The sequence below is a fragment of the Podarcis vaucheri genome (genome assembly GCF_965113315.1).
Source record: "Podarcis vaucheri genome assembly, chromosome: 6".
Classification (NCBI taxonomy): Eukaryota; Metazoa; Chordata; class Lepidosauria; order Squamata; family Lacertidae; genus Podarcis; species Podarcis vaucheri.
In genome coordinates this window covers 11,179,770-11,204,195 of record NC_138764.1, presented here as the reverse complement: position 1 = coordinate 11,204,195, position 24,426 = coordinate 11,179,770, and the positions used below count along the sequence as shown (strand labels likewise).

General features: G+C 46.2%; 1 protein-coding gene and 1 long non-coding RNA gene across 4 annotated transcripts in view; one reads left to right on the top strand and one right to left on the bottom strand.

Moving 5' to 3' along the window:
* Nucleotides 1-20,073, top strand: part of ACBD6 (acyl-CoA binding domain containing 6) — a 100,706-nt gene extending 80,633 nt beyond the window's left edge. Inside the window, exons 7-8 of the mRNA XM_082229116.1 lie at nucleotides 11,228-11,258; nucleotides 19,028-20,073. Of these exons, the coding sequence (XP_082085242.1) occupies nucleotides 11,228-11,258; nucleotides 19,028-19,182 (186 nt within the window). The 3' untranslated portion in view covers nucleotides 19,183-20,073. The remainder of the gene's footprint in view (nucleotides 1-11,227; nucleotides 11,259-19,027) is intronic.
* LOC309535740 lies at nucleotides 11,269-19,021 on the bottom strand. Of its 3 annotated transcripts, XR_014221368.1 has the most exons (4): nucleotides 17,414-19,021; nucleotides 13,687-13,998; nucleotides 13,476-13,585; nucleotides 11,269-12,936 (listed from the first exon to the last, which is right to left on the bottom strand). It is a non-coding gene; the product is annotated as an uncharacterized lncRNA (long non-coding RNA). The 3 variants fall into 3 exon arrangements; XR_014221366.1 differs by having other exon boundaries at nucleotides 13,476-13,998; XR_014221367.1 differs by having other exon boundaries at nucleotides 11,269-13,585.
* Nucleotides 20,074-24,426: the final 4,353 nt, after the last annotated feature.

Genomic DNA, 24,426 nt, shown 5'->3' with positions numbered 1-24,426 from the left:
CTTTAAAGTCCTAAACGGCCTTGGCCCAGTATACCTGAAGGAGCGTCTCCACCCCATCATTCTGCCCGGACACTGAGGTCCAGCGCCGAGGGCCTTCTGGCAGTTCCCTCATTGCGAGAAGCAAAGCTACAGGGAACCAGGCAGAGGGCCTTCTCGGTAGTGGCACCCGCCCTGTGGAACGCCCTCCCATCAGATGTCAAAGAGATAAACAACTACCTGACATTCAGAAGACATCTGAAGGCAGCCCTGTTCAGGGAAGTTTTCAATGTGTGACATTTTAGTGTATTTTTGGTCTTTGTTGGAAGCCACCCAGAGTGGCTGGAGAAACCCACCCAGATGGGTGGGGTACAAATAGAAAATTATTATTATTATTACAGTTTTATTTATTTATTTATTTATTTATTTATTTATTTCTTTCTTTCTTTCTTTCTTTCAGTCTTGCATCAAATGGTAGAGCTGATGCGACAAAGTGTATTTGGGATGCTTTACCTGGACTGAGGAGACCTGGGCTCAGCTCCCCTTTGGCCCATGAAGCTCGCTGGGAGGGCATAGCTTAAACTACCACAGAGGGTGGTTGTGAGGATAAACAAGAATAACAACAGCTGGGTTTCTGAGAGCTACTTAAACTCATTCAAGGGGCTGTGCAGATGCTACAGTTCTTTCTAAGGACTTCCAGTGCCTATTTCTATTTATGAAAAGCTTAAATATTACGTCACCTGGGGGAAGCAAAAGCTCTAGTACATATAGTTAGCTGAACCATTGTTGAAATGAATATAATGTTATGTTTGAAAATACAGGTCTCCAGACCCGTACTGCGTTGAAAGGGTTAAATTTCCAAGCTGTAGCAGCAGATTGTGTTTTCCTTCTATGATCTGGGCTGACAAGACATCAGTATTCTATTCATCTGTTGGGAATTAGGCTGTTAATCCAATCAATGACTCTTGAGTGAGCTGCGGCCTGCCTCCCCACTGGGGAACAATCGGATCAGACGGCAGATTGTTTAAGAGCACAACGCTGTCCCAGTGTCAGGTGGAATTCTTGAGCGTTCCCTGGTGAATTGGAGCTGGGGGAAACTGTCTCAGACCATTTATCCTGCTCTTTAAATAACCAGGTACCTGCCTCATCCATACTAAAGCGATAAGCAATTGGGGAAGGCAGAAGGGAGCCAATGACTAAAATGCTGCAAAAGGGGCTGCAGGAAATGGAAGAGGGGCTTCAGATTTAAGGCTCCCTGTTCATTAAGCATGTTAAAGAAAGGGATCGCCTTGATGTCCTGAACAGATCTTGGTGGGCTTGGGGGTAGGAGGGGAGGGGCTGGCAGCGTTACACACTTTGGTTGCCATGAGCATTTCCTTTTGGAATTGGAAAGGTGAGATATAAATCTCGCAGGAAATAAACATTTGGTATAGCATAATTGTCATACAGCTTGGGTCCTTTATGTTTTAGAGAACTCTGTGCTTTTTGGGGGGAGGGGGTGAATTATCAGCTTAGATTGCACCATATCAGGTGCCTGTTGATAAAATGTTTGCATTTGGAATGTTGCTTAAGAAGGGGCTAGCTAGTTGCTCATCTGTTGGATGTACAGTGACACTTCAGGTTAAGAACTTAATTCTTTCCGGAGGGCCGTTCTTAACCTGAAACTGTTCTTAACCTGAAGCACTACTTTAGCTAACGGGGCTTCCCGCTGCTGCTGCTGCGCCGCCGGAGCACGATTTCTGTTCTCATCCTGAAGCAAAGTTCTTAACCCGAGGTAATATTTCTGGGTTAGCGGAGTCTGTAACCTGAAGCGTATGTAACCCGAGGTACCACTGTAGTTTCTATATGCTGATAGGTCTGAATATGTGAGTTTAACCTCCCTGCACAGAAACAGGTTTAATTAGGACACACAGAGAACTCCTTTGAAGGCACATTATGTTTTTCAACTGCTGAAGCCCTGCCAGCTATCTCTGTTTCAGACTACCTGGAAACCACTTCTGTGTTCTTCAGAAGAACAGCAGAGTTTAAGTGTAATAAATGAAGTGCAATATAGGAACCCCTGCCATCTGGGCAGCCCACTTCTCTTTTCCCTTAGTCACATTTGTGCATTCCCCAATGAGTCCTCTGAATAAGTAGGCAGCTGAGGAGGCAAGGCTATGTAGATGAAGAAGACTGAATCTGCATAAAGTCAGACAGCTGTTCTTGCTGGATGCCAGGTGGCAAAGTCCAACAAGGGTGTATATGCACTTGGATCAAGTTGAAGAATCTCCTAATCTCCACCTACCTTTTGATTTTGTTTCCTCTGGGATTCCTGGCTCCCCCTCTGAACGTGGAGAGTCATGGATCTCCTTCCTTTTTATATGTGCCCCACTAGCTGTGTCTGTTGCCTAGTTCCCTTGATTTCTTTGCAAGTAAGGCTCTGCTTAGTGCCAAGGAAATAACTTCAGGCTGCCATATCTTGCTGCCCACCTCCTAGGTGTCCAGTATAAGGGAGCTGCCCACCATCTCCCTGACCAATTCTCTGCTTCCCTTATGACTGTCCTCTTTCTCTGCTCTGTTAACAAAACAAATCAACTTTGCTCCAGCACCAGCCTTTATAGCAGAGGCTCAGAAAGCCAGCAATGAAGCACTAACATTTAAAAAAGGATTCGGGAAGCTACAAACGAATTAGCCTGCAGTATTTTCCTAGATAGAAGTCATTAATCACCGACCTTTTAAAGTTCTGTGTCTATTTATTTATTTATTTATTTATTCAAAGCATTGTACTCCACTTTTCACCAAGAGTGACTTTCTATAAAAATAGCACAGTCCTCACCCTCAGGCTTACCTTCTAAAAAAGACGTGACACATAAGGAAAAAAGAATGGGGAAAGGAGAATAAGCAAACTCAGACACTAAATTCTTAATGGTATAAGGCAGTGTTTTTCAACCACTGTTCCGCGGCACACTAGTGTGCCGCGAGATGTTGCCTGGTGTGCCGTGGGAAAAATTGAAAAATTCAAAAGATTTTTTTTTTAAAAAAGTCAAATTTTCGCCCACTAGGCGGGCGCCGGACTGTGTCCACCCTATTTTCCATCCATCCTGGGTGGGGATCAGATCGGATGGGATCGGATGTGAGCGGACAGGCGGTCCACTCTCATCCGATTCCCCATAGAGAGCAGCGGGGCTCTGACATCTCCCTCTCCGCACACAGTGGTGGTGTGCCTCGTGATTTTTTTCATGAAACAAGTGTGCCTTTGCCCAAAAAAGGTTGAAAAACACTGGTATAAGGTGCTTATATTAATGCCCTTGGATGGAGGTGGGCTGTTCAGTTCAAAAACAAGCATTGGTGGCCCCTGAAAACTGCTGCTCATTGATCCTTGTGGTACAATGGGTCGCTGTGTCTGGTAACCCGAAGGTTGGTGGTTTGAGCACAGCCAGGGTGGGCTGTGGGCAGGATCCCTGCATTGCAGAGGGTTGGACGAGATGACCCTCTGGGTCCCTTTCAACTCTACAATTCTACAATGCTAGCCTTCCTGAGTGACTGTAATACAGCTGGAAATTGCTGATATAACAGGGTGGGTCTAGCTGAAATCTGTTAATCATCATCGTCATCATCTGTTGGCTTCTTGTCAATCCCATTGCATCATATAGGTTCACAGGTGCTCAGTTGATGCAGTCACCCCTGCAACAGATGGTCTTGCTACTCTTTGTCACAAGGCAGGAGGAACTGGTGACCTCTGTCAGTGGGGAGGAGGAGCCCAGCTGGTGAGAGTAGCAGTGAATGAAGATGGGAGTCCCACACTGGCTGTTGCTTCTTCTTTTCCTCAAGGACAGATGGAACAACAAATATGGATAAGACTGATCTGGTTAGATATTATATACATGGACTTTAAATAAGCCTTTGACATGTCCCTTATTAAAGTAAACTTGGGAGTCATGGGATAAGAAGGTAGCTTCTCTTAGGTATTAGTAGTAGTTTAAACAACTCCAAACAGAGCATAAGATTAAATTGACATTTCTCACAAAGCAGGAGAGTAAGAACTAGGATCTTCCAAGGTGTTTGGTTTTAGGTGTTTGGTTTCTTCACAAATGATTGGAGTCAAGGCGAAGTAGTGAGATGATCAAGTTTGCTTCCGATCCTAAATTAATGTAGTTTTTGTGGAGGGAGTGTGCTTTCTCATTTTCTCTAATAGGACTCAAAGGGTGACTGTCGGAGAGGCTATGTCAGCTTCTTGCAGTCGACATGTAAGTTTATTCACTGTTTGGTGCTATCACTGATGTCTAGCTCCCATATGAGACCATCCATTGCTTTGTATTTGGGTGTCATGACACTGAGCTCTCTGTATTTTAAACAAAGTATTCAGAAGTGGCGATCTGCAAAAGTATTTGGAGGCTGTGGTTAAAAACCAGAGAAGATTCCAGTGAATCTGGTAGGGAACAGCTGGGGGGGGGCGATTTGCCTGCCTGTGATTAATGAAGTCTCTGAGACTTTATCTGATCACATAAAGTGCCTGGCGGATTCCTGGATCCAGCACTGCCCTTCCACTGTAATAACTCCTCAGGGCAACTTGTTGCAAATGCATCCTTTCTTCCTGAACTAGTAAGAAGGTTTCTTCTCTAGTAGGACCTTTTTCTTACCTTCTTTTTCCACCTATGATGGGACTGCCAACAAATGAGCAAAATACTCAGATATCCTATTCCAACTTCACTGCAGATTTGTTTGCTAAATCTATGGGACAATCAGCTGCAAGGGTTCAACTTTCCGGAGCTCTTGACGTGGATGCTGGTGCCCACCAGAACTTAACTTGCTCCAAATAGAAAAACCTTACAGGACTTGCAGCTTCCACCTTGGTATAAAAATGTGGCATTTAGCACAAGTTGAAAAGATAACTCATAAATTATGTGTCGCAAAATGCTCAGAGGATCCTAAAAAAACCTACGATGTTTGGTGGGATTTTATCATATATACCGTACAACAAATATACACAGGACTCCTTATTCACAGTATAACATGAAATTTGAATCCTAATGGTCTTAAGTACTCAACCACAGAGCCTAGGGCTTGCTGATCAGAAGGTCAGCGATTCAAATCCCCGCGTTGGGGTGAGCTCCAATTGCTCAGTCCCTGCTCCTGCCAACCTAGCAGTTCAAAAGCATGTCAAAGTGCAAGTAGATAAATAGATACTGCTCCGGTAGGAAGGTAAATGGTGTTTCCGTGCGCTGCTCTGGTTCATCAGAAGCAGCTTAGTCATGCTGGCCACATGACCCGGAAGCTGGCTGCGGACAAACACTGGCTCCCTCGGCCAGTAAAGCGAGATGAGTGCCGCAACCCCAGAGTCATTCGCAACTGGACTTAACGGTCAGGGGTCCCTTTACCTTTATCTTTGTTTGACTTGCTTCAATAAAAATTAAAGTTAAAGAAAGAATGAAATACAGTGGTACCTCAGGATGCAAATGGGATCCGTTCCGGAAGCCCGTTCACATCCAGAAGCAAACGTAACTAGTGACTGCATATCTGCGCACGTGCGCATCGCTTTTTGCCGCTTCTGCGCATGTGCGTGATGTCATTTTGAGCGTCTGCACATGCACAAGCAGCGAAACCCGGAAGTAACGCAGAGGGGGAAGTATGTATAAAAATGCATGCATTGGTGAAAATTGTTTGCAAAATTGTGCATTTTATGAGAAATCCTCCCTTAAATTTGGATGAATTTTCAAGGCAGCTTTTTTTACAAAGAAAAATCACAAACTGATACAGAAATGTGTTAGACCAGAGTCTGGAACAATGAGAAACTAAACTTGACAGATTCATCTATCCCTAGAAGCCATGTTTGTTTGTTTGCTTGTGAGTTGCTGTTAATTTAATGTGATGTAAGGTAACAGAAGCTTCATATTGCCAGCCATCTTTAAAATGGATGACAGTTTGAGAGCTGATGTGAACAACTTATTGGATGAGCTTCCAAGATCGGTGTAATGCAAGAACTCGGACTCGGTATGGACATAATGACTCCTAGTGTGAAGAAATGTGAAATATAAAATCATGATCAATTAACCATTTCCCCCATATTTCAGTTGTCCTTAGTTCTTGTTGATAGGTACAGCCCCAAATGAGCTACATTTAGGCAGTAATTCATGCTGGAACAGAGCAGAGTATAAATAACTGTGGCAAATATTCCCTCTTCTTGCTTAGTAACTCAAAATGAAACTTAATTATCTTGCTCAATTTCCAAGAAAAAAAGATCAAATGTTGTCACTCTGTTCCATTTGCTTATTTATAGGTGCATTTTTATAGTAGGACTGGAAATTTCCCGCAGTAGTTGCCCAGAGACAATTTATCAGGGCTACACATGGAAAACTGTGATGCTGCACTATTCCACACTTTTTAAAACATAAAAAGCCCTAATGCGAACAACCTCTTGCATTCCAAAAGTTTAGGGCAATATAGGGATATTTATATAATCCATTTTGTGTAGTGGTACAGTACTAGCATGCATGAATCTGAAGAGCTTAGTTTTTGTGTGACTTGCTTTCTTGTGAGCCAATGAGCCTTTCAGGAAGGCCAGTAGAATTATGTAGGTGACAATCATGTTATTTCCTTTCAACTGAAGTGGTGACACTTACTTAGGGCACTCTTCTCCTAATGAGTTTTCATGCTGAAATTTCTGAAGATTAAGAATTAGATTTTCTCACTCTGGAGTTGAGCAAAGATTCTGTCCAGCACGCAGTAGATAGCTGCCCATTAGACACGGAATTTCGGGCAGTAAAATCCAAGGACGTGGCTCTCTGTAGGCAGTTGGAAATCCTTAATGGGCATTTCTGTAGCAGCCTCTTCAGCTTTGCTAGATTAAAATTTTGTTATGTGGAGAATTTATATGATTGCTAACACAGCACAAACTCTTTAGCTAGCATTCAGCTTCATGCGAACCCTTGATAGTAATCTTTTATTACTGTTCTGGATTCAGTGTTCTCTTAGAAAGTTGCTTCAGTGCAGGAAAAGGGTGTCTGACCCAGCAGCCATAAGTGGCAACAACGCTAAATGGAGAAGCATGAAAGGGTCACTGCCATAGGCAGTACATAGGTATAGCACAAAAGAATGGGGCGGGGGGAGGCATTCACCTGAAGGGGCTCGTTCTTCACCACTGCTTGTGGTGTCTGCTGCTCTGCAGCAGCAGCTGATCAGCGGTTGATGCTAAAGACTCCTCTGGTTTAAGGGCCTCGGTCCTTGCCTGGTGGTGGAGGCTTTGCATACAGTCATACCTCGGGTTAAATACGCTTCGAGTTGAGAGCGTTCGAGTTGCGCTCTGCGGCAACCCGGAAGTAACAGAGCACGTTACTTCTGGGTTTCGCCGCTTGAGCATGTGCTGACGCTCAGAAGCGGCAAAAAGCGACGCTTGCGTGCGCAGACGTGCCGTCGCTAGATACGTTTACCTCTAGATGCGAAAGGGGCTCCGGAACGGATCCCGTTCGTATCTAGAGGTACCACTATATTTGTTACAAAAGCCAAAGGGAACTTAGCTTCTTCGATGTACAAAGCTAACCTTTCCAGTGAGCATATGGCCACAGGTGTAATAATTTTGGAATTTTATTCCCTTGCGTTTTTGCCATCGGCACTTACTATTTCTTATTTAGCAGGATTTATATACCCGTTGGGGACGCGGGTGGCGCTGTGGGCTAAAGCCTCAGCGCCTAGGGCTTGCCAATCGAAAGGTCGGCGGTTCGAATCCCCGCGGCGGGGTGCGCTCCCGCTGCTCGGTCCCAGCGCCTGCCCACCTAGCAGTTCGAAAGCACCCCCGGGGGCAAGTAGATAAATAGGTACCGCTTACCAGCGGGAAGGTAAACGGCGTTCCGTGTGCGGCTCTGGCTCGCCAGAGCAGCGTTGTCACGCTGGCCACGTGACCCGGAAGTGTCTTCGGACAGCGCTGGCCCCCGGCCAATAGATGTGAGATGGGCGCACAAACCCCAGAGTCTGTCAAGACTGGCCCGTTCGGGCAGGGGTACCTTTACCTTTACTTTATATACCCGTTAATCATCAAAACTTTTAAGCTGTTCACTTCAGGTTAATAGAATTGCATCTGTTTTATTGTATGTACTTTTCATACAATGGGAAATCGACCATAGTTCCTTCCATGATCTGTAGCGCTTTTATCCAGTATAAAATATAGTAACCAGCTTTTTTGTGCTGAGTGGCAAGTTGCAGGGTGCCCAGCTGCCAGTCTGGTGTGATCCATATGATGCAAAGTCAAGTTCCAGCAAAGGCAGAACAGAGTCCAAAGGTCAAGAGGTGAGGGAATAGCCAAAACTGGACAAGTCAGCTTCCAGAAAAGGTAGACTAGGATTCATAAGAACATAAGAAAAGTCTGTTGGATTCTGGCCAGTGTCCCACCTATTCTAGCAACTTATCACAGCGACCAGCGAGGTGCCCATAGGAAACCTGCAAGCAGGATTCGATCACAAGAGCACTCTCCCCTCTTGTGGTTTCCAGCTAGTATTCAGAATCATTACTACCTCCCAACTGTGGAAGCTGAACATAGCCATCACAGCTGGAAGCAATCAATAGCTCTCTCCTCCTTGAATTTGTCCAATCCTCTTTTAAAGCAATCTAGGTTAGTGGCCATTAGTGCCTCCTGTAGGAGTGAGTTCCATAGTTTGTCTGTACACTGTGTGAAGAAGGTACTTTCAAGAGCCTAAGACAGGGGTCTGTAACCCGCGGCTCCGGAGCCGCATGTGGCTCTTTTACACCTTTGCCACGGCTCCGGGGCGGATACTAGCAAGGGGAGGAGGCGCATTGTGTGTCCCGACACTCCCCACTGTGGCGGGCGCTGTACTGGCTGTGATGTCGCATGGGGGCGGTGCGTGCGTTACGATCCTGTATATATAGCATTAAGGTAAGAAACAATATATGCAGTGTTATATTTGTTTTAAATGTCGCAATGGTTTTGCGGCTCCCAGTTTTTTTTTCTTCGGAAACGGGTCCAAGTGGCTCTTTTTGTCTTAAAGGTTGCAGACCCCTGGCCTAAGACAAGAGCATAGTGAAGGCTGAGATTTGAGGACTGCTGAAGTGGGGCACAGTAGGGGTCAGAAGTCAGAGCAAGTGCAAGAACAAGAGCTGTTTGACAGTGGAACGGGCTCCCTTGGGAGGTGATGGACTCGCCTTCCTTGGAGGTTTTCAAGCAGAGGTTGGATGGCCATCTGTCAGGGATTCTTTAGCTCTGATTCCTGAATTACAGGGGATTGGAGCAAATGACCCTCCCAAATCTACACTTCTGTGGTTCTATGAAATTAGGCAGATGTCATAATCTGAGAGAAGAAAGGAGGGCCAAAGTATCAGAGTCTTCGGCCTCAAGATGAATTGTGCAGACAGAGGGATGGGCTTTGATACCAAGGGTTTATAGAGCCTAATGAGGAGGGATAGGCCTGTGCGGACAGTGTTCAGGCAAGCTGGTACTGTAGTCTGAACCAGTGTTGTTCATCCTTGGGTCCCCAGATGTTGTTGGACTAGAGTGCCCATCATCTCTGACCATTGGGCTAAACTGGCTGGGAATTAACAGCACCTAGAGGGCCCCAGGTTGATCTAAATGGCACCCTTGATGCCAAAAGCTCAATTTGTCTGGCTAAGAAGGTGGTGGAAACAGAGCAGCATTGAGAGAAGAAAATAAAAATAAAAGCAATACTGAAAGTTCTGTTTTTATAGACATGTAAAGTCTTAGGAAAACCAAAATACCGAACACATTTTGGTGATTGATAATCATCCAATGGGGCTCAAGATTAAGGTTCTATATACTATCAGAGTGCTTTGAGTTCAGAAGGACTTGCTTCCAGATAAGTATGTACAGGTGGTGACCATTTCGTTCCTGGCCCCCACGCATGCCCATGGAGTATGCATATGCTCTGCCCTGCCCCTGTTCCACCTTCTTCTGGGTCCAAAAGGACCTGTGTGTCAATTGGACGTACCTAAAATGGCTGCTGCCTGTATAGGATTGAAGCCTAAGACTATTACTGTTCATAAATGTGTCTTCCAACTCCTCTTTGAGGCTTTGCCTCTTGTTTTGCTTCATTCAGGCCTGTAAGTGAACCAAGTTCTGATGGTGAGGAGGTTGTTTCAAGACCCATGTCAATGTAAGGTCTCACAGCCCAGCACCCTGCAACCTATTCTATGAATGTTGAGCTTGAGGCTGTGGTTCAAAGATCTATTAAAGAGTTTTAGCACCGGTGGGTCAGTGGGTATCAAGTGCCAAGTTGCAGGGAACCCTGCTGTCTGTTTGGGGTGGGGGGGCTGAAGCAAGAACCTGGTGTGAGGCCTTGGGTTCAGCTCTACCACACAGGTTTCAATTACTCTTTAGCCAAGGAGGAGGCAGGGGCTCTTTAACAGCCAATGTGTAAGAACATGGGAGAGCAAAAAGTTATCCTAGTCCACACAAAAGTTGGGGCTACTCCGGCTATAGTACTGCATCATCTGTGTTGCTTGTGTCACTTGAGTTTAAGCAGATCTGTTTGTCACTATCACCCATGTTGAAAAGATAAGGATTCAGCTAAAATCATCTCTACTGTTCATTTTAGCTGCAGATTTTGTATCTCATTAAACGAATTACGCACAGGAATGTAAGTCAAGTGGCACTTTGTTTTGTTTTTTATATTTTATACCCTGTTGTTCAATCAGGAAAAGAATGCACAGGACAGTTTACAGAGACAGTCAAAACCTATAAGCAATAAGGTCTATAAAATGATAAGCAGTAACAATAAAGCATGCCAGCATGAATACGTTCTTTTAAGGGCCTGCAATAATAAAAAGATGTTGGTGCCAAAAAGAGAACAAACTTTGTGCCAGGTGAGTCTCTCTGGGGGAAGAGTTCCAAAGACGGGATGCCTCTATTGGAAAAAGTCTAATCCAGGCTTCTTCAACCTCGGCTCTCCAGATGTTTTCGGCCTACAACTCCCATGATCCCTAGCTAGCAGGACCAGTGGTCAGGGATGCTGGGAATTGTAGTCTCAAAACATCTGGAGGGCCGAGGTTGAGGAAGCCTGGCCTAATCTCTTGAGCCTTGGGGGATTACCATTAATATGCAGGCAGGCCCTTGTGGGAAAAGGTGATCCATAAGGGACTTGGGTCCCAAAATGTTTAGGGCTTCAAAGGTTAAAACCAGCACTCACAGACAGGGAGCCAGTGAAGCTGTTCTAAATCTGGCATGTAGATGTTCACTGTACAAGAACATGCCTTTCTTTTAAAATGCATATGTGTGGATAAAACTAAATCTGGTTCTCTCTTTTCCCCCCAGGATGATGAAGGCCAAACAGCATTGCATTACGGTAAGCAGCGAGTGAGCATGTTTGCCTATTAACCTACATTATCTGGAAGAGTGAATAAATGATACCCAAGACAGCTACATGTAACAGAAGTAAAGGCCTTCTTAGCAACTTGTAATAAGTTGTTCAAACCAGGAAACATTGCTTTCCAAGCTAAGACTCTTAACTTTGTCTCCTTCAAGTCTGCTACAATATCTGTGCCAAAGTGAATAATAATATTGCATGAATGAGGGAAATGGCTTCAAATACCATAGGTGTTTTGTTTTTTAATGACCATTGATGGATCTTTTGGTAACTTAAACTTTACTCAGTCAGTCTAAAATAGAATCATAGAGTTAGAAGGAATCTTTGAGGACAACTATTCTAACCTGCTGCTCAATGTAGGATTTGTAGTTCAGGATGCAACAATAGCACCCCTGTCATATGGCTGTACTGCTTCTGTTTAAACACCTCCAGCTAAGGAGAGCCTACCCATCTCCCAAGCCAATCTCTTCTTCTGTTGAACAGCTCTTACCATTAAGAGGTTTTTCCTGAATCTTTAGCCAAAATCCACTTCCCTTCAGTTTCCACCCATTGTTCTAGACTTTCCCACTAAGACAACAGAGGGAAAGCCTGCCTCATCTTCTGCATGACAGCCCTTCAGATATATGAAGACTGCTGCCATGTCCCCCCTGAAGCTTCTCCAGGCAAAACATACCCAGCTCTTCCAATGATTTGTCATAGGACTTGGTTTCTAGACCCTTTGCCATTCTGGTCACCCTCCTCTGGTCCTTTCCAGATAAATCAGCCTCGTGAATAAGTCTGCAAAATTACTAGCCTACAAAATGTTTTACTAGCCTGCTGTGAACTGGCAAAGGAGTAGCAGACAGTTTCATCCCTCTGCAGCAGTTCACTCTGTTTCTCTGTTGGGTCCAGAGGAGGAGGCTTCCGTTGTGAGTGCTTAAATACAAGGTTGTGTAAAGCTATTGTCAGGAAAGATAGGTCCAAGTAAGATACAGCATTCTATTGACTTGAATATTCATCTAATGCTTCTCATTAGTTAGCTTTTAATTTTGTAATAGAATCCAGACAGCTGAAGACTTATGAGGGTATGTGCAAATATATGTGTAATAACGTTCCACCCCGGGAAACGAAACCATATTCTCCCCTCCAAATAAGGTAGTAACAGGGAGCGGGATGTTGTTAGATTGACCACGCCTGTTTTCACTGAATTCCATTATGCACAGTTTTATTATTCAGAAACATTTTATAGTGAAAAAAGTGTATTCCAAGAATTCAGGGGAGTCTTCTGTTGTTTGAGACAGATTTCTTGTATTTCCTTTTATTGTCCTTTTAGTATAATAAAGTCTGATGCGGCTAATACACCCAAGGGGTGTCTGTTGTTTAACAGCAAGGAACAATGTTGGGTTCTTACCGTTTGAGTTCACTGCCTGTATCCTTGTATCCTTTTTTTCTTTGTTACCACCTCCAATAGCACTAATCAAACATTACTTGAAGCCTGACAATATCTTGTTTGTTCAATTAATCATTGTGACTTGCTCAGGCCTGCGCTCTCCTGAAAAATCCTTATTTATTTATTCATTCCTTGGACTGCATAATAAAGTCATTCGTTGTAACCAAGACTTGATTGTAGACACAAACCTCTTGTCTATGGGCATCCTTCCCCCCTCCTTTGCTGCAGCTGTACAACAAACCAAGTAGTTAGCAAAATCCCTTTACAGTAAGGATGGTGAAATAGAATCTGAGTTTATCTATCTTTGGATGAGGATGTTTGGCCTGACAGCTGTCCTTGCCTCAGCAGCTCTTGTGATTACAGAAAGTGTCAAGCTGCATCCTTAGATGGGTTATAAATCCTGGTTTGTTCTGATTAAACACGGGTCAGAGCCATTCGGAGGTTAAATGAAGGACAGCTCTCCAGTATGTTACCCTCAAATGGTCTGCCTAAAGGGACCCACCCCCTTCCGTCCAATATCTTCTTGGTTATTGGTGCCCCTGTCACTGAATGGTCAGCGCTAGCACTGTGTCTTTGAAAAGGCTAGGATGTGTGTGGTCTCCCTCATGAATGGCTTGCTAGCCTTAAATTCCCTCTTTAAGACCTTCTTTCCCCCCCTCCCCGCCGCTTCCCCCCATGCACACACTTCTTTCCCTCAGGGAATGCTCAGACGATTGGCTCTGTGTCTCCCAGAGGAAATCAAGGTTTCTCCTTGGACTTGAAGTCACCTGACTGTAGCGTGGGCTGGCTCTCTGTATCCTCCCGGGTTCTTTCTTCCTCGTTGAAACACCATCTGCTCTGCTCTTTTTGCGCTGTTGCAGGGCAGTGGGAGGGGATGCTGGAGTGAAAATAAATAATAAAAGGAGAAATCCATCATGAAAACCCTGAGGATTAATGGACTTGGAAGGCAAACTGTGCTGAATGAAAATTCATCTTCACCTGTGCCTGTGTCAGGGCTGCCTCCCTGGTGCTTGATAAATAGACGTTCCCAGGATGCGCTGTAAATCCAACAGCTGTTCTAATCTCCAGGGGAAATTTTGCACTCTGTAGAGGTGGGCTTGAGGCCCTCTTGGGTTTCCCGGTGCAGTGGCAACACATTGTCTCACTTTGGGCCCCTCCTCAGAAATGCCAAATATCTGTCCACACGGCACCTCCGTTTGTAAAGGATCCCTGGTGCCATTGTTGTAGAAGCAAGGAGGCTATTTTCAAGTAGTGCTGCAGCTGCCCCCACTTTACTTACTATGGAGCCTCCTGTTGAAAGATGGTGACATTTGGAGGCTGGATTAATGTCTGGCTTTCTTTGTTTTGGTTTGTTTGGAAATACAATTGAGATAACTACCCTGCCACTACTTAACGCTTGCTCATTTTGGGCTGTCAACTGGTTAAAATGGCATTGATTAAAATAAACGAAATGTTAACACAATTTTAATATACGTTAATTTATACAATTCTGAAAGAAACTATATAAAATGTCACTCATTTTTAGAACAAAATTCAATCTTTTAATATTTTCCCTTTTATGGTAACCATGGAACCAAAAGAGCTGAAAAAAGAGCTATTAACTTGTAGCCGTGCTAATTTAAAAATTTCCCTTGCTGATTAATCAATGAAGGCTGCAGTCTTCTGCCATTTTACTTGGAGTAAGGCCCCTTGAACACAGTGGGAGGGGGTTCCAAGTAAATATGTCAAGGATTGAGTTGTGCATCTTTAAGGTTGTACCTGCCTCTTTTTATGGGCTGATCCCAACCATAATTAATTTTGTCAGCTGTAAAGGTTCCTACTACCACCGAGATCTATTTATCGCCAATATAGTAATTCTAATATGCCGTGCAATCTCTCCAATCTCTTCCCTCCTTGCCACAATCCTATGAAGTAGGTCACTTTTACTTACATTTTCATAAATCTACAACTGCAGTGTTTAGAGAATAATTTGCACAAGGTCACCAGTTATGCCTGTGGAAGAATGGAGGATTGAATCCAAATCAAAATCAAAGTGCGCTATCAATTGGGCCACCTTGCATGCTCTGTCATTTCATGTGAAGTAGGTTCTTGTGTTTTTCAAACCTTTTTTGAAAGCGCACAGATTTCTAAGGGCCCCTCACTATGAGAAATGACATCTTGGATCGTTCTTGAAGCCACCTGAATGTAAGGCAGAAGAGGGTGGGAGATCTTTGTTCCACTTCTGGAAGAAAAAGCTAACCAGGTGTAGAACTAGGCTGGTTAAGCCCCACCCTGCCAGAGGCTGTTTTTAACCCCATATGTTGGGTGTGAAGGTAAAGGGACCCCTGACCATTAGGCCCAGTCGTGGCCGACTCTGGGGCTGCGGCGCTCATCTCGCTTTATTGGCCGAGGGAGCCGGCATACAGCTTCCAGGTCATGTGGCCAGCATGACTAAGCTGCATGTTGCCCAGCGCAGGACATTCTTAGCATGTAACATTGATTCTGGCACAACTGCACTAGCTACCAAATTGTTTGCTGGCTCAATTCAATGTGTTGGTTCAAAGAGCCTTATGTGGCTCAGGACCCAAGAACTACTTCTCCCCACATGAACCAACCTAGACCCTGCGATCAACGTCTGAGGCCCTTCTTCACCTGCTACCCTTCCATGGGAGGTTTGGGGGGTAGTAACATAAGACATTGCCTTTTTGGTGCTGACAACCCACTTGTGGAATGCTCTCCCCAGGGAAGCATGCCTTATTTTTAGGCACCAGGCAGAAAACCTTTGGCTCTACTCAAGCGTTTGGCCCTTAATTTGAAGAATAGCATTGTGGCTTCTTTTAGTGTGGTGGGATCAGTAAGCCCTGATCTGTTTTAACCGTTCAGCTGCTTCTACTGGAGATGAGTAATACTGCATCTCCAGAAAAAGAGAGACCCAGAACGGTCTGTTTGCGGGCAGGGGTATAATATTGGTCCCTTCCCTGGTTTTGAGCTGTTCAGCAGCTGATAAATCTATACTACATAAAGCACATTAAAGCTACCCTACACCCAACATAGGGACGCGGGTGGCGCTGTGGGTTAAACCACAGAGCCTAGGACTTGCAAATCAGAAGGTCGGCGGTTCGAATCCCTGCGACGGGGTGAGCTCCTGTTGCTTGGTCCCTGCTCCTGCCAACCTAGCAGTTCAAAAGCACGTCAAAGTGCAAGTAGATAAATAGGTACCGCTCCGGTGGGAAGGTAAAGGGTGTTTCTGTGCGCTGCTCTGGTTCACCAGAAGCGGCTTAGTCATGCTGGCCACATGACCTGGAAGCTGTACGCCGGCTCCCTCGGTCAATAAAGCGAGATGAGCACCGCAGCCCCAGAGTCGGCCACGACTGGACCTAATGGTCAGGGGTCCCTTTACCTTTACACCCAACATATGGGGTTAAAAACAGCCTCTGGCAGGGAGGGGCTTAACCAGCCTAGTTCTACACCTAGTTAGCTTTTTCTTCCAGAAGTGGAACAAAGATCTCCCACCCTTTTCTGCCTTATATTGTACCACCAGGTAATGAGGAAGTTTCCTAGCTTTTCAGAAGATGTCCTGTAGATGGATTGCTTCCCTGTTGTCAGGACAGTAGGACTACACAGTTCATCCTGTCACTCCCTCGCTAGCTCTGAGGAAAGGAACAGCTTCTTGTGGGTCATCTGTGTATTCCTGTCTCACAGGGGCAATTTTGTTTTGCCGCCCAAGGTGGTGGGTAGGTGGATGAGTTGGGGAAGCCATCTGGGTTGTCTTCACATGGGGAATGGGGGCACAGTCCTAGGCACAAGGCTAACACAAGCCTTGGCTTGCAAGATCCTGGAGTATTTGGTTTGAGAGCTTTTTGCCAGATGTGGTTAGCAGCTCCAGCCCAGACAGATAAATGATTTTTTGCCTAGCATAAGCTCCTAAAATGCTAAAATTGTTCTTTAAATAACCTCCAAATGTGCCGCTGTCCTATTTTAATTAAACCTTTGCTTCCTCTCCCCCCCTGTGTCAGCTGAGGAAGGCAACAAAACATTCAAGATACTTTCTAATTACTACACCTAATTGCAAAAAGAAGTACACCACTAATGTGCTGATTTGAAATATAATTAAAAACAGTAATTAGTGTTCAACAGAGAGGCTTCTTGAAGGTTTAGCTCCCACTGGAAATTTCAGTTACAAAGTTGCTTTCGGGTAAATCTTCCAGCCAAAGCCATCGTGCTTTCAGGCTAAGCAAAGGCTTCCTCTCCAGTGTAAGAGTGGGCCTATAGTGTTACATTAGTCTGGTGTGCAATTCATAATTCTATCCAGTATGAGCTACAATACACAAACCTATTGTACAACATTTCACTTAATATTCCTGGCTCTAATTCATTACAGTCTTCCTGTCTTTTCTCCAGGACTACAGGCAAATTCTGATTTGTAATATTTTTGCATCTCATCTCTTTGGCAATTGGAAGCTTCTTTAGCGTTGTACTTCCTACTTCTCTATTTTAAGGAAGGAGAGAATAGAATCATATTAAACACCTCTACAGGAAAAGTGCTGTTGAAATTTCATTTCAGTTTCTTTGTGAAGAAATCAGTGCTCATCTACTGCTCAAATTCAAATAAAGATCAATGCAGAGCCAGTTTTTACATAGCAGTGGCCTGGTTGGAGTTTTACCCTCTCATCCCATGTCCTTCCAATAATGCTAGCACAGGGAAATTTGCATGGGAGATACTTACAGTGCCTTGGATCACAAGATAAGTTAACATAGAGTGCACTTGCAATCCTCTGCCTAAAGCCTTTCAGAGAGGAGACAAGAGGCCTCAAACAATCTAGGGTGGGGTGCAGGGGTTACTGTCAAGAAGAGACAGAAACTTTCCTTCAGTGGGCTCCCTTAAATTAGATCTTAGGATCCAAACCCAATACATGGCCATTCCACATGGTTCCTAAGGCGCCCCTTAACCCTACAGAGAGACTTTGCGGGGGCACAGTGGGGAAGGATGGAATGGGCGTCTTTACTTCTGTGAACTTCCTTAAGTTGACTTAGCCACAATGACTTGGATTCTAAGATATTTTTCATGCCAGTTTGCCTTATATCAATCATTATTTTAGTTGTCCAGTTTAGTTTTCAAAGCTGCTCACCCACATTCAATCCCCAGCCAAAGGCAGATGCTGAAAAATAGGAGGTTGCCATGAGAGTAAAATTATCTATGCTTCAATCGGTAGGTTTCGGCCAAGTGGTCTCCCTTCCTGCTTCATTCACCTCGTGTCCCCTGTAAATCAGGCAGACATGTCCAAAAAATGGGCAGAAGAAGACTATTAGATGCATCACATCAGCTGCTGCAGTCAGCCTTCTGTTCCACAAGCTATGAAGCCACTAATGGAGGGATACTCATGGGACATGGCCTTTGCCATCAGAGTTATGGATGCTAGGTGGTTCCATGAAGCTTTATGAATCCAGAAAAAGTAGCAGTTTTGTCTATAGCCAGAAGTATTATGTGGCATATTTGCAAACAACTCAGAAACCATTCAGAGTCAAAAGGCATCTGCTGGGGGGGGGGGGCACACACTGCTTTACTACCTCTTTTGGAAGGCCTTGATCTCTTAGCCACTTCTTCCTAAGGCTGCAGGTCATGAGTTGTGGGTGATGGCAGGATTGAGACATTATGCGCCACAATTGCCACTGTGCCTGCAAAAGATGCCCCCCCCCCTTTGCCTAGAAAATTTTTCACACCCTGAAATGTCTTACCTGCAATTTGTCTTTTTATAAGGGTTGAGCCTTAAAAAAATGTGTTAATGGTCTGGTAAAATAATTCCATTTTTTAGATTGCTCAAAAGTCAGGAAATGTCAGAGTCAAGGTTGGTCTCATGTTTCCTCTGAAAGGTTACGATTTAAATTTAATATCCTGCATCTCTCCCATCCTCCTCCTCTTTCGTTTCAGCAAGCTATGTTTTCCTGGCTACCTGTGAAGTAATATCTATAGTTAATAGCAGAGATGCCATAGTGTTCTCCAAGATTGAGCTCTGTTAGTTGGTTTTTTTCATGTTCCAAGATTCAGACTTTTATCCCATTCCTTTCTAGTAATAAATCAAGATCCAAGTAATCATTCCTTACTAACTACTGTCAAAACTGTGACCTGACATACATTTTAAGAAACTGAAATAGTGGTTCTTAGGCATGTCGATAGAATGTGGAATATCAATCTTCAGCAGAGTTTTCTCTGCTTTGCCAACTTCGTTTTCCATTTGGCTTTAAAACTCTTTGCTTCTGCAATTCTGAAACACACCACTCATCAAATGTTCTGTTAGCCACTTAAAAGTAACCTGTGTTTTTTCTGTCCTTTCCTCTCTAGCTTCCACCTGTGAGTTTTCTGACATTGTGAAACTGCTCCTGGAGTCTGGAGCTGACCCTACTCTTCGGGACACAGAGGGCTACTTGCCTGAGGAGGTCACGGACTGTAAAGTGATCACCTCCATGCTGCAGGAGCACACGGCTGGCAAAGCTTGATCAAAAGGCCAAGGAAGTGCAGGTAGCCCCAGCCCAGGGCTCTCAAAATGGACGAAAAACTGCAATAAAATCATCCTATGTCCACATAATCAATATGCATGATGTATGGAGACTGGAATCTGCGGAGCAAAGAAGCTTATTTCTGGGAGCAGAAAACAGAGCAATGCAATATTGCACTGAACAACACAGGCCTGAGTATCTGTGTTGCCTGCCTGGCACAACACAGCCCCAGCCATAGGTTGTGACCTGTCATTTGCTTGACAGACCCCTGTTTTTGTAGCCCCAAATTAAAAAAGAACAGATCTACTCTGCTTCTGGTGGCCGCCAAGTGTGGCTGATGGGATCTTTCCTCTTTGATAGGTCACAAGCGTTGTACGCTTTGTGCAGCCCAAGGCTCAGTTTGCATGAAGCAGAGTTTCATCATGAATCTTGAGGTTAACTTAAGGGAGCAACTATATTATGAATGCAATCCTGTATGTGCCCACTCAGGAGCAAGCCGCCTCTGTGGGATTTGTTTTCCCAAGTAGATATGGACAGGATTGAATTGCAAGACTATCTGCTCTTTTCCAAAATGCAAGTTACTAGTAAGAAGGGAAAGTCTAGCTGATGGGCAAGGGGTGGGGAGAAATGAGCATCTTTACAAAGCTGATCTTCCCATGACAGATTTCACTTTTTAGTCCTGTATCACTACTGCTACTTCCTTGAATTGGGTAATGGAAGCAATGGAGTTATCTAAGATGTGAGAATTGAGGGTTTTCCTATTGGCTCCTGAAGATCAAAAAGGCAAAACATGGAGACTGAGCTACTGCTATGAGACTGAGAACTGATGGGAGTGTCCTTTGTGTGTGTCTCTGTAAAATACTGTCTTGCACGATAAAAGATGTCAAAGAATTGTTTCTGAATTGCTCTTTTTCTTCCTTTCACGTGAAATCAATTGCGCAAACAGCAGCATGACTTTGTGTTGAACATTCTGGAATGTTACTTTGGATGTTTTTAATTGTTCTGTCGTGATCACCTCATGTTCTAGAGTTACTGAAAGAGAACTGACGGAGCTATTTAAAAAACTGTGAAGACTAAAGCATCTTTGAAAGGCAGTATGAAATCAAATATTAAATGACTGTGAATCCAGAAAGAGAGGAAGAAAAGTATTACTGATTTGCAGCTTGCAGTTTATAGTACTTGCATTGCTAGAACAGTTTGAGGAGTTGATATGGTAGAAACTTCTCTGCTGAAAGAAAATCAGAAGAGAGGAAAGCTTTTCTCTGGCATGCAAAGTGAGTAAGTATGCTGGTAACTTTGTAGTATCCACCAGTGTCCACTGGCTGACTGAATATGCACAAGAAATAAATAACATTGCAATAATTTCATCCTTTAGGACTGATAGGAGTGTTCAGCTATGCCCTTATTCTCTGTCACTGTACAAGTAAGTTACAGGTCCATTGTACTTCTTCACTGCTGCAGTGTCTACACTGAAAATATTTTAGTATTTGTGTAGATGCTACCGGAAATGGTTGATGTAGACGAGGTTGAAAAGCTTTAAAGAGCATAAATCAGAGAAGATGAAATGTATATATAATGTAGTATATATTTGCTTTCGTAGTATGTAGTATATAGTATACATCTATAATAATGTATATGTAATATAGTGGTGGACACCTATATTATTCCTAATTTCATCTTTCATAGTGGAATGGTAGTGGCTCTGTCTTTGTGCCTGCCTCTTGCCATTGCTCAAGTTACCTTTGCCTGTTGCTGCCTGTCCGAAGATGACTGGGCAAGCTCATTTTCCATCTTGTTTGCTAAGGGGTTTCCTCCCCACTCGGCTCCCACCCCTGTGGTGTGCATTTTAAACCACATTTTTATTATTACTTTGCAAGGTTGTACAGTTGTCTGAAAAACATACACAAATAAGAGTGATGGACACATAACAATCTGTCAGAACAGACTAGGCTTTTCTCAGAACAGGGCATGTTTATCACCTGTATTTGCATACAGCCATCTTTATGGCAGACAAACTCTTAGTTGAATTCACAGTCCCATGTTAAATCTCTTCTCCCACACTGTCAGGGTTGCTTCCAGATCCTAGCTCACAGAGGATCACGCCAGCCAGCGATCATTAAATAAAAGTCTTTATTGAGTTACAGTCTCCATTCTCAAGCTGCTGCGCGCAACTCTACGTCTTATGCTTAGATCGGCGAAGCTCCGTCTGAGTCTCCGCCCCTTGTGCACCAACTTAATATCCTAGCCCTGCTCCACCTTTTCCGCCTGACAGTTCTCCTCTGGGTCCCTCTGCCCCCCGGGGTCTCTTCCTTCCGGGATTCTTCTGACGCTGACCCCCCGGACCCTTCTGTCTCCTTGCGCCGGGCTTTAGGACCTGGCTCCCTTTCCGGGCTGCCTACTGCGCCACCTTCCTGTGCATTTGAACTTGGCGCGCGCGCCCAACCTTCCACTTTCCGTCTAACCGTCTCTTCGCTCCCCAATGGAGGTGTGGCCACTCCTGACTCGTGCCCTCCCTCCTGTTGTGAGCTGCCAGCGCTTGATCCCTGGCGCCCTTCCTCATCCCTGCTCTCTGGCGGTGACGCTGGTCCCGATTTCCAACTGCTCCCCTCTGAGTCCCCTCTGGCTCTATCTTCCTGGGGTGTCCCCCTAGTCTCCCCCCTTGCCCTGGCCACTGGTGCTCCTTTTTGTGAATCTTCTGATTCACTGGAAAGACTCGGAGATCTCGGGTCGTCGTCATCACTCATCTTTTCTTCTGCCTCCTCCCCCTCGCTCTCTGTTTCCTCCCTTGCCCTCGCCTCTGCTCCTGGACCCCTGACATCCATCCCCCCCTCGAAGCCCCCTCTTCCCCCCTCCCCGCCTTCCGGTGCGGGAGCTGGGTGCTGCCGTGTCAAGGGAACGAATGTCGGGTACAGTTCGCTTCCCGTGGCAGGCCTCCATCTGAAGTCTTCCGGTTCTTCCTCCCTGCTCTCGTCGACGACGGTCACCTCTGCTTCCATCTCTGTGCCGCCGTGCTCGAAACCCTGGTCGTCCCCGAAAACGTCCATGTCCGTCTCTCCCTCGCTTCCTTCTGGATGCGTTGCTCGTCCTGGACCCTCCAGCCACTTCCTGCGCCACTGCTCCTCTGGTCGATCATCCCACCAATACGAGGGTTCTGAAGCAGATCCCGAGGGCGACCCCTCCGGGGAACTGGCGTCTCGTGTCGGTTCCTCATCCGAGTCGAACCCCCGGAACGTGCTGGCTGAAAGCGTGGGCGTGAAAAGCCAGTCGTCGAAAAAGTCCGCTGGCATTGGCCTATGTGGGAAGAGGGCATGAAACTCTTCCTTGAGCAGAGGTTCGTCTAAAGCGTAGCCCGGCACCCAGCTGTTGGCACTGGCCGGGGTGCCCTCCTTAGCGAGAAGGTATTCTACCCCCTCTTCCCCCCATCTGGAGTCCAAAATCTCCGTGACTTCGTTGATGCGCACCTCCTGTGCCACTCCCCGTTGCCCGGTTCCCTCTCGGAGCGGACTCGGCGCCGTTCCTGGTTCCTGAAACCTGTGCGGTGCCTTGTAGGGAGTGAGCACCGATCTGTGGAACACCGGATGCATCCTGGAACCCTCCGGAAGCGCCAGCCTGAAAGCCACCGGGTTGACCTGCTCTTCGACTTGGTAGGGCCCCAGTTGCTTATGCCCTAGTTTCTTCTTGGCCAACGACCTGGCCGGCACTGCGTGGGCTGCTAACCAGACCCAGTCTCCCACATGGATCTCTTCGCCAACCCTTCTGTGTTTGTATGCCTGCACCTTGTATGCGTGTTTGGCCAGCTCCAGGTGCCGCCGCAGCTGATCGTGGACCTCCTGCAACTCCGACGCGAACGCATCTGCTGTCTGCGGCTCCCCCTCCACCATTCTTTCCAGTCCCGGGAAGGTTCTGGGGTGCCTCCCGTTGTTGGCGAAGAACGGCGTGACCCCCGTGGACACGTGCTTCGTGTTGTTGTAGGCGAACTCGGCGAGCGGCAGGTAATCCACCCACGTCGCAGGCTGTTGATTCGCATAGCATCTCAGGTACTGCTGCATGATGGCATTGACCCGCTCCGCTTGCCCGTTGGTCTGCGGGTGTCTCGCCGACGCCAGGTTGATCTTGACGTTTAGGAAGCCCATCAGCTTCTGCCAGAAATTCGAGATGAACTGCCGCCCGCGGTCGGACAGAATAGACCGTGGCAGACCGTGAACCTTGAACACGTGGTCTATGAACAGTTTGGCGGTTTGTTCCGCCGTGGCCACCTTTGCACACGGGATGAAATGTGCCATCTTGGAGAACAAGTCCACCACCACCAGCACAGCCGTCTTGCCCCTCGAGCTGGGCAGATCCGTGACGAAATCCAGGGCGACTCTCTCCCATGGTTCGACCGGAGTTTGCAGCGGTTCCAACAGTCCGGCCGGCGGTCTGTGCACTGGTTTGGCCCTCTGGCAGGTGTCGCACCTCGCCACGTAGTCCGCGACCTCCCCTCTCATTCCGGGCCACCAGAAATCCCTGGCGACTAATTCCACCGTCTTCTCCTTGCCAAAGTGCCCGGCAGTGGGCGCGTCGTGCAGCTGATGCAGTACCTTGGCGCGAAGTTCGTCTCCCGGCACGTAGATGGCCCCTTTACGGATGAGCAATCCATCTCTCAGCTGGAACCCTTCGGTCGCCGCCGTGCCCCTTTGCATCTCTGCCATCTTAGCTTGCGCGAAGGAGTCATTCTGCAACGCTCGTCGCACCGCCTCCAGGTCCACTGTCGCCGCAGCGCACGCCCACACTGTTGGTGCGAAGATGTGCATGGCGGCCGCTGGCGTGGCGTCCTCCAGATACTGTGGCTTACGGGAGAGCGCGTCCGCCATGATGTTGGTGTCCCCCGGGACATACTCTATTCGGAAGTCGAAGTTCGCAAAGAACTCAGCCCAACGTATCTGCCTCTGGTTCAGGAACTGTGCCGTGCGCCAGTGCTCCAGATTCTTGTGGTCCGTGCAGACCTGCACCGTGTGCTTGGCGCCGATCAGGAAGTGTCTCCACGCTTTGAATGCTGCATGAATGGCCAGCAACTCCCTGTCCCAGATAGTGTAGTTCTGTTCGGACTTGCTGAGCTTCCTGGAGTAAAACGCCCCCGGCCGCCAAACCCCCTGCGGGTCTCTCTGCAGCAGGACTGCTCCCACGGCTCTGTCCGAGGCGTCTGTCTCGACCCTCATCGGCCTGCTGGGGTCGACATGCAGCAGCTGCTCTTCCGACGCGAAG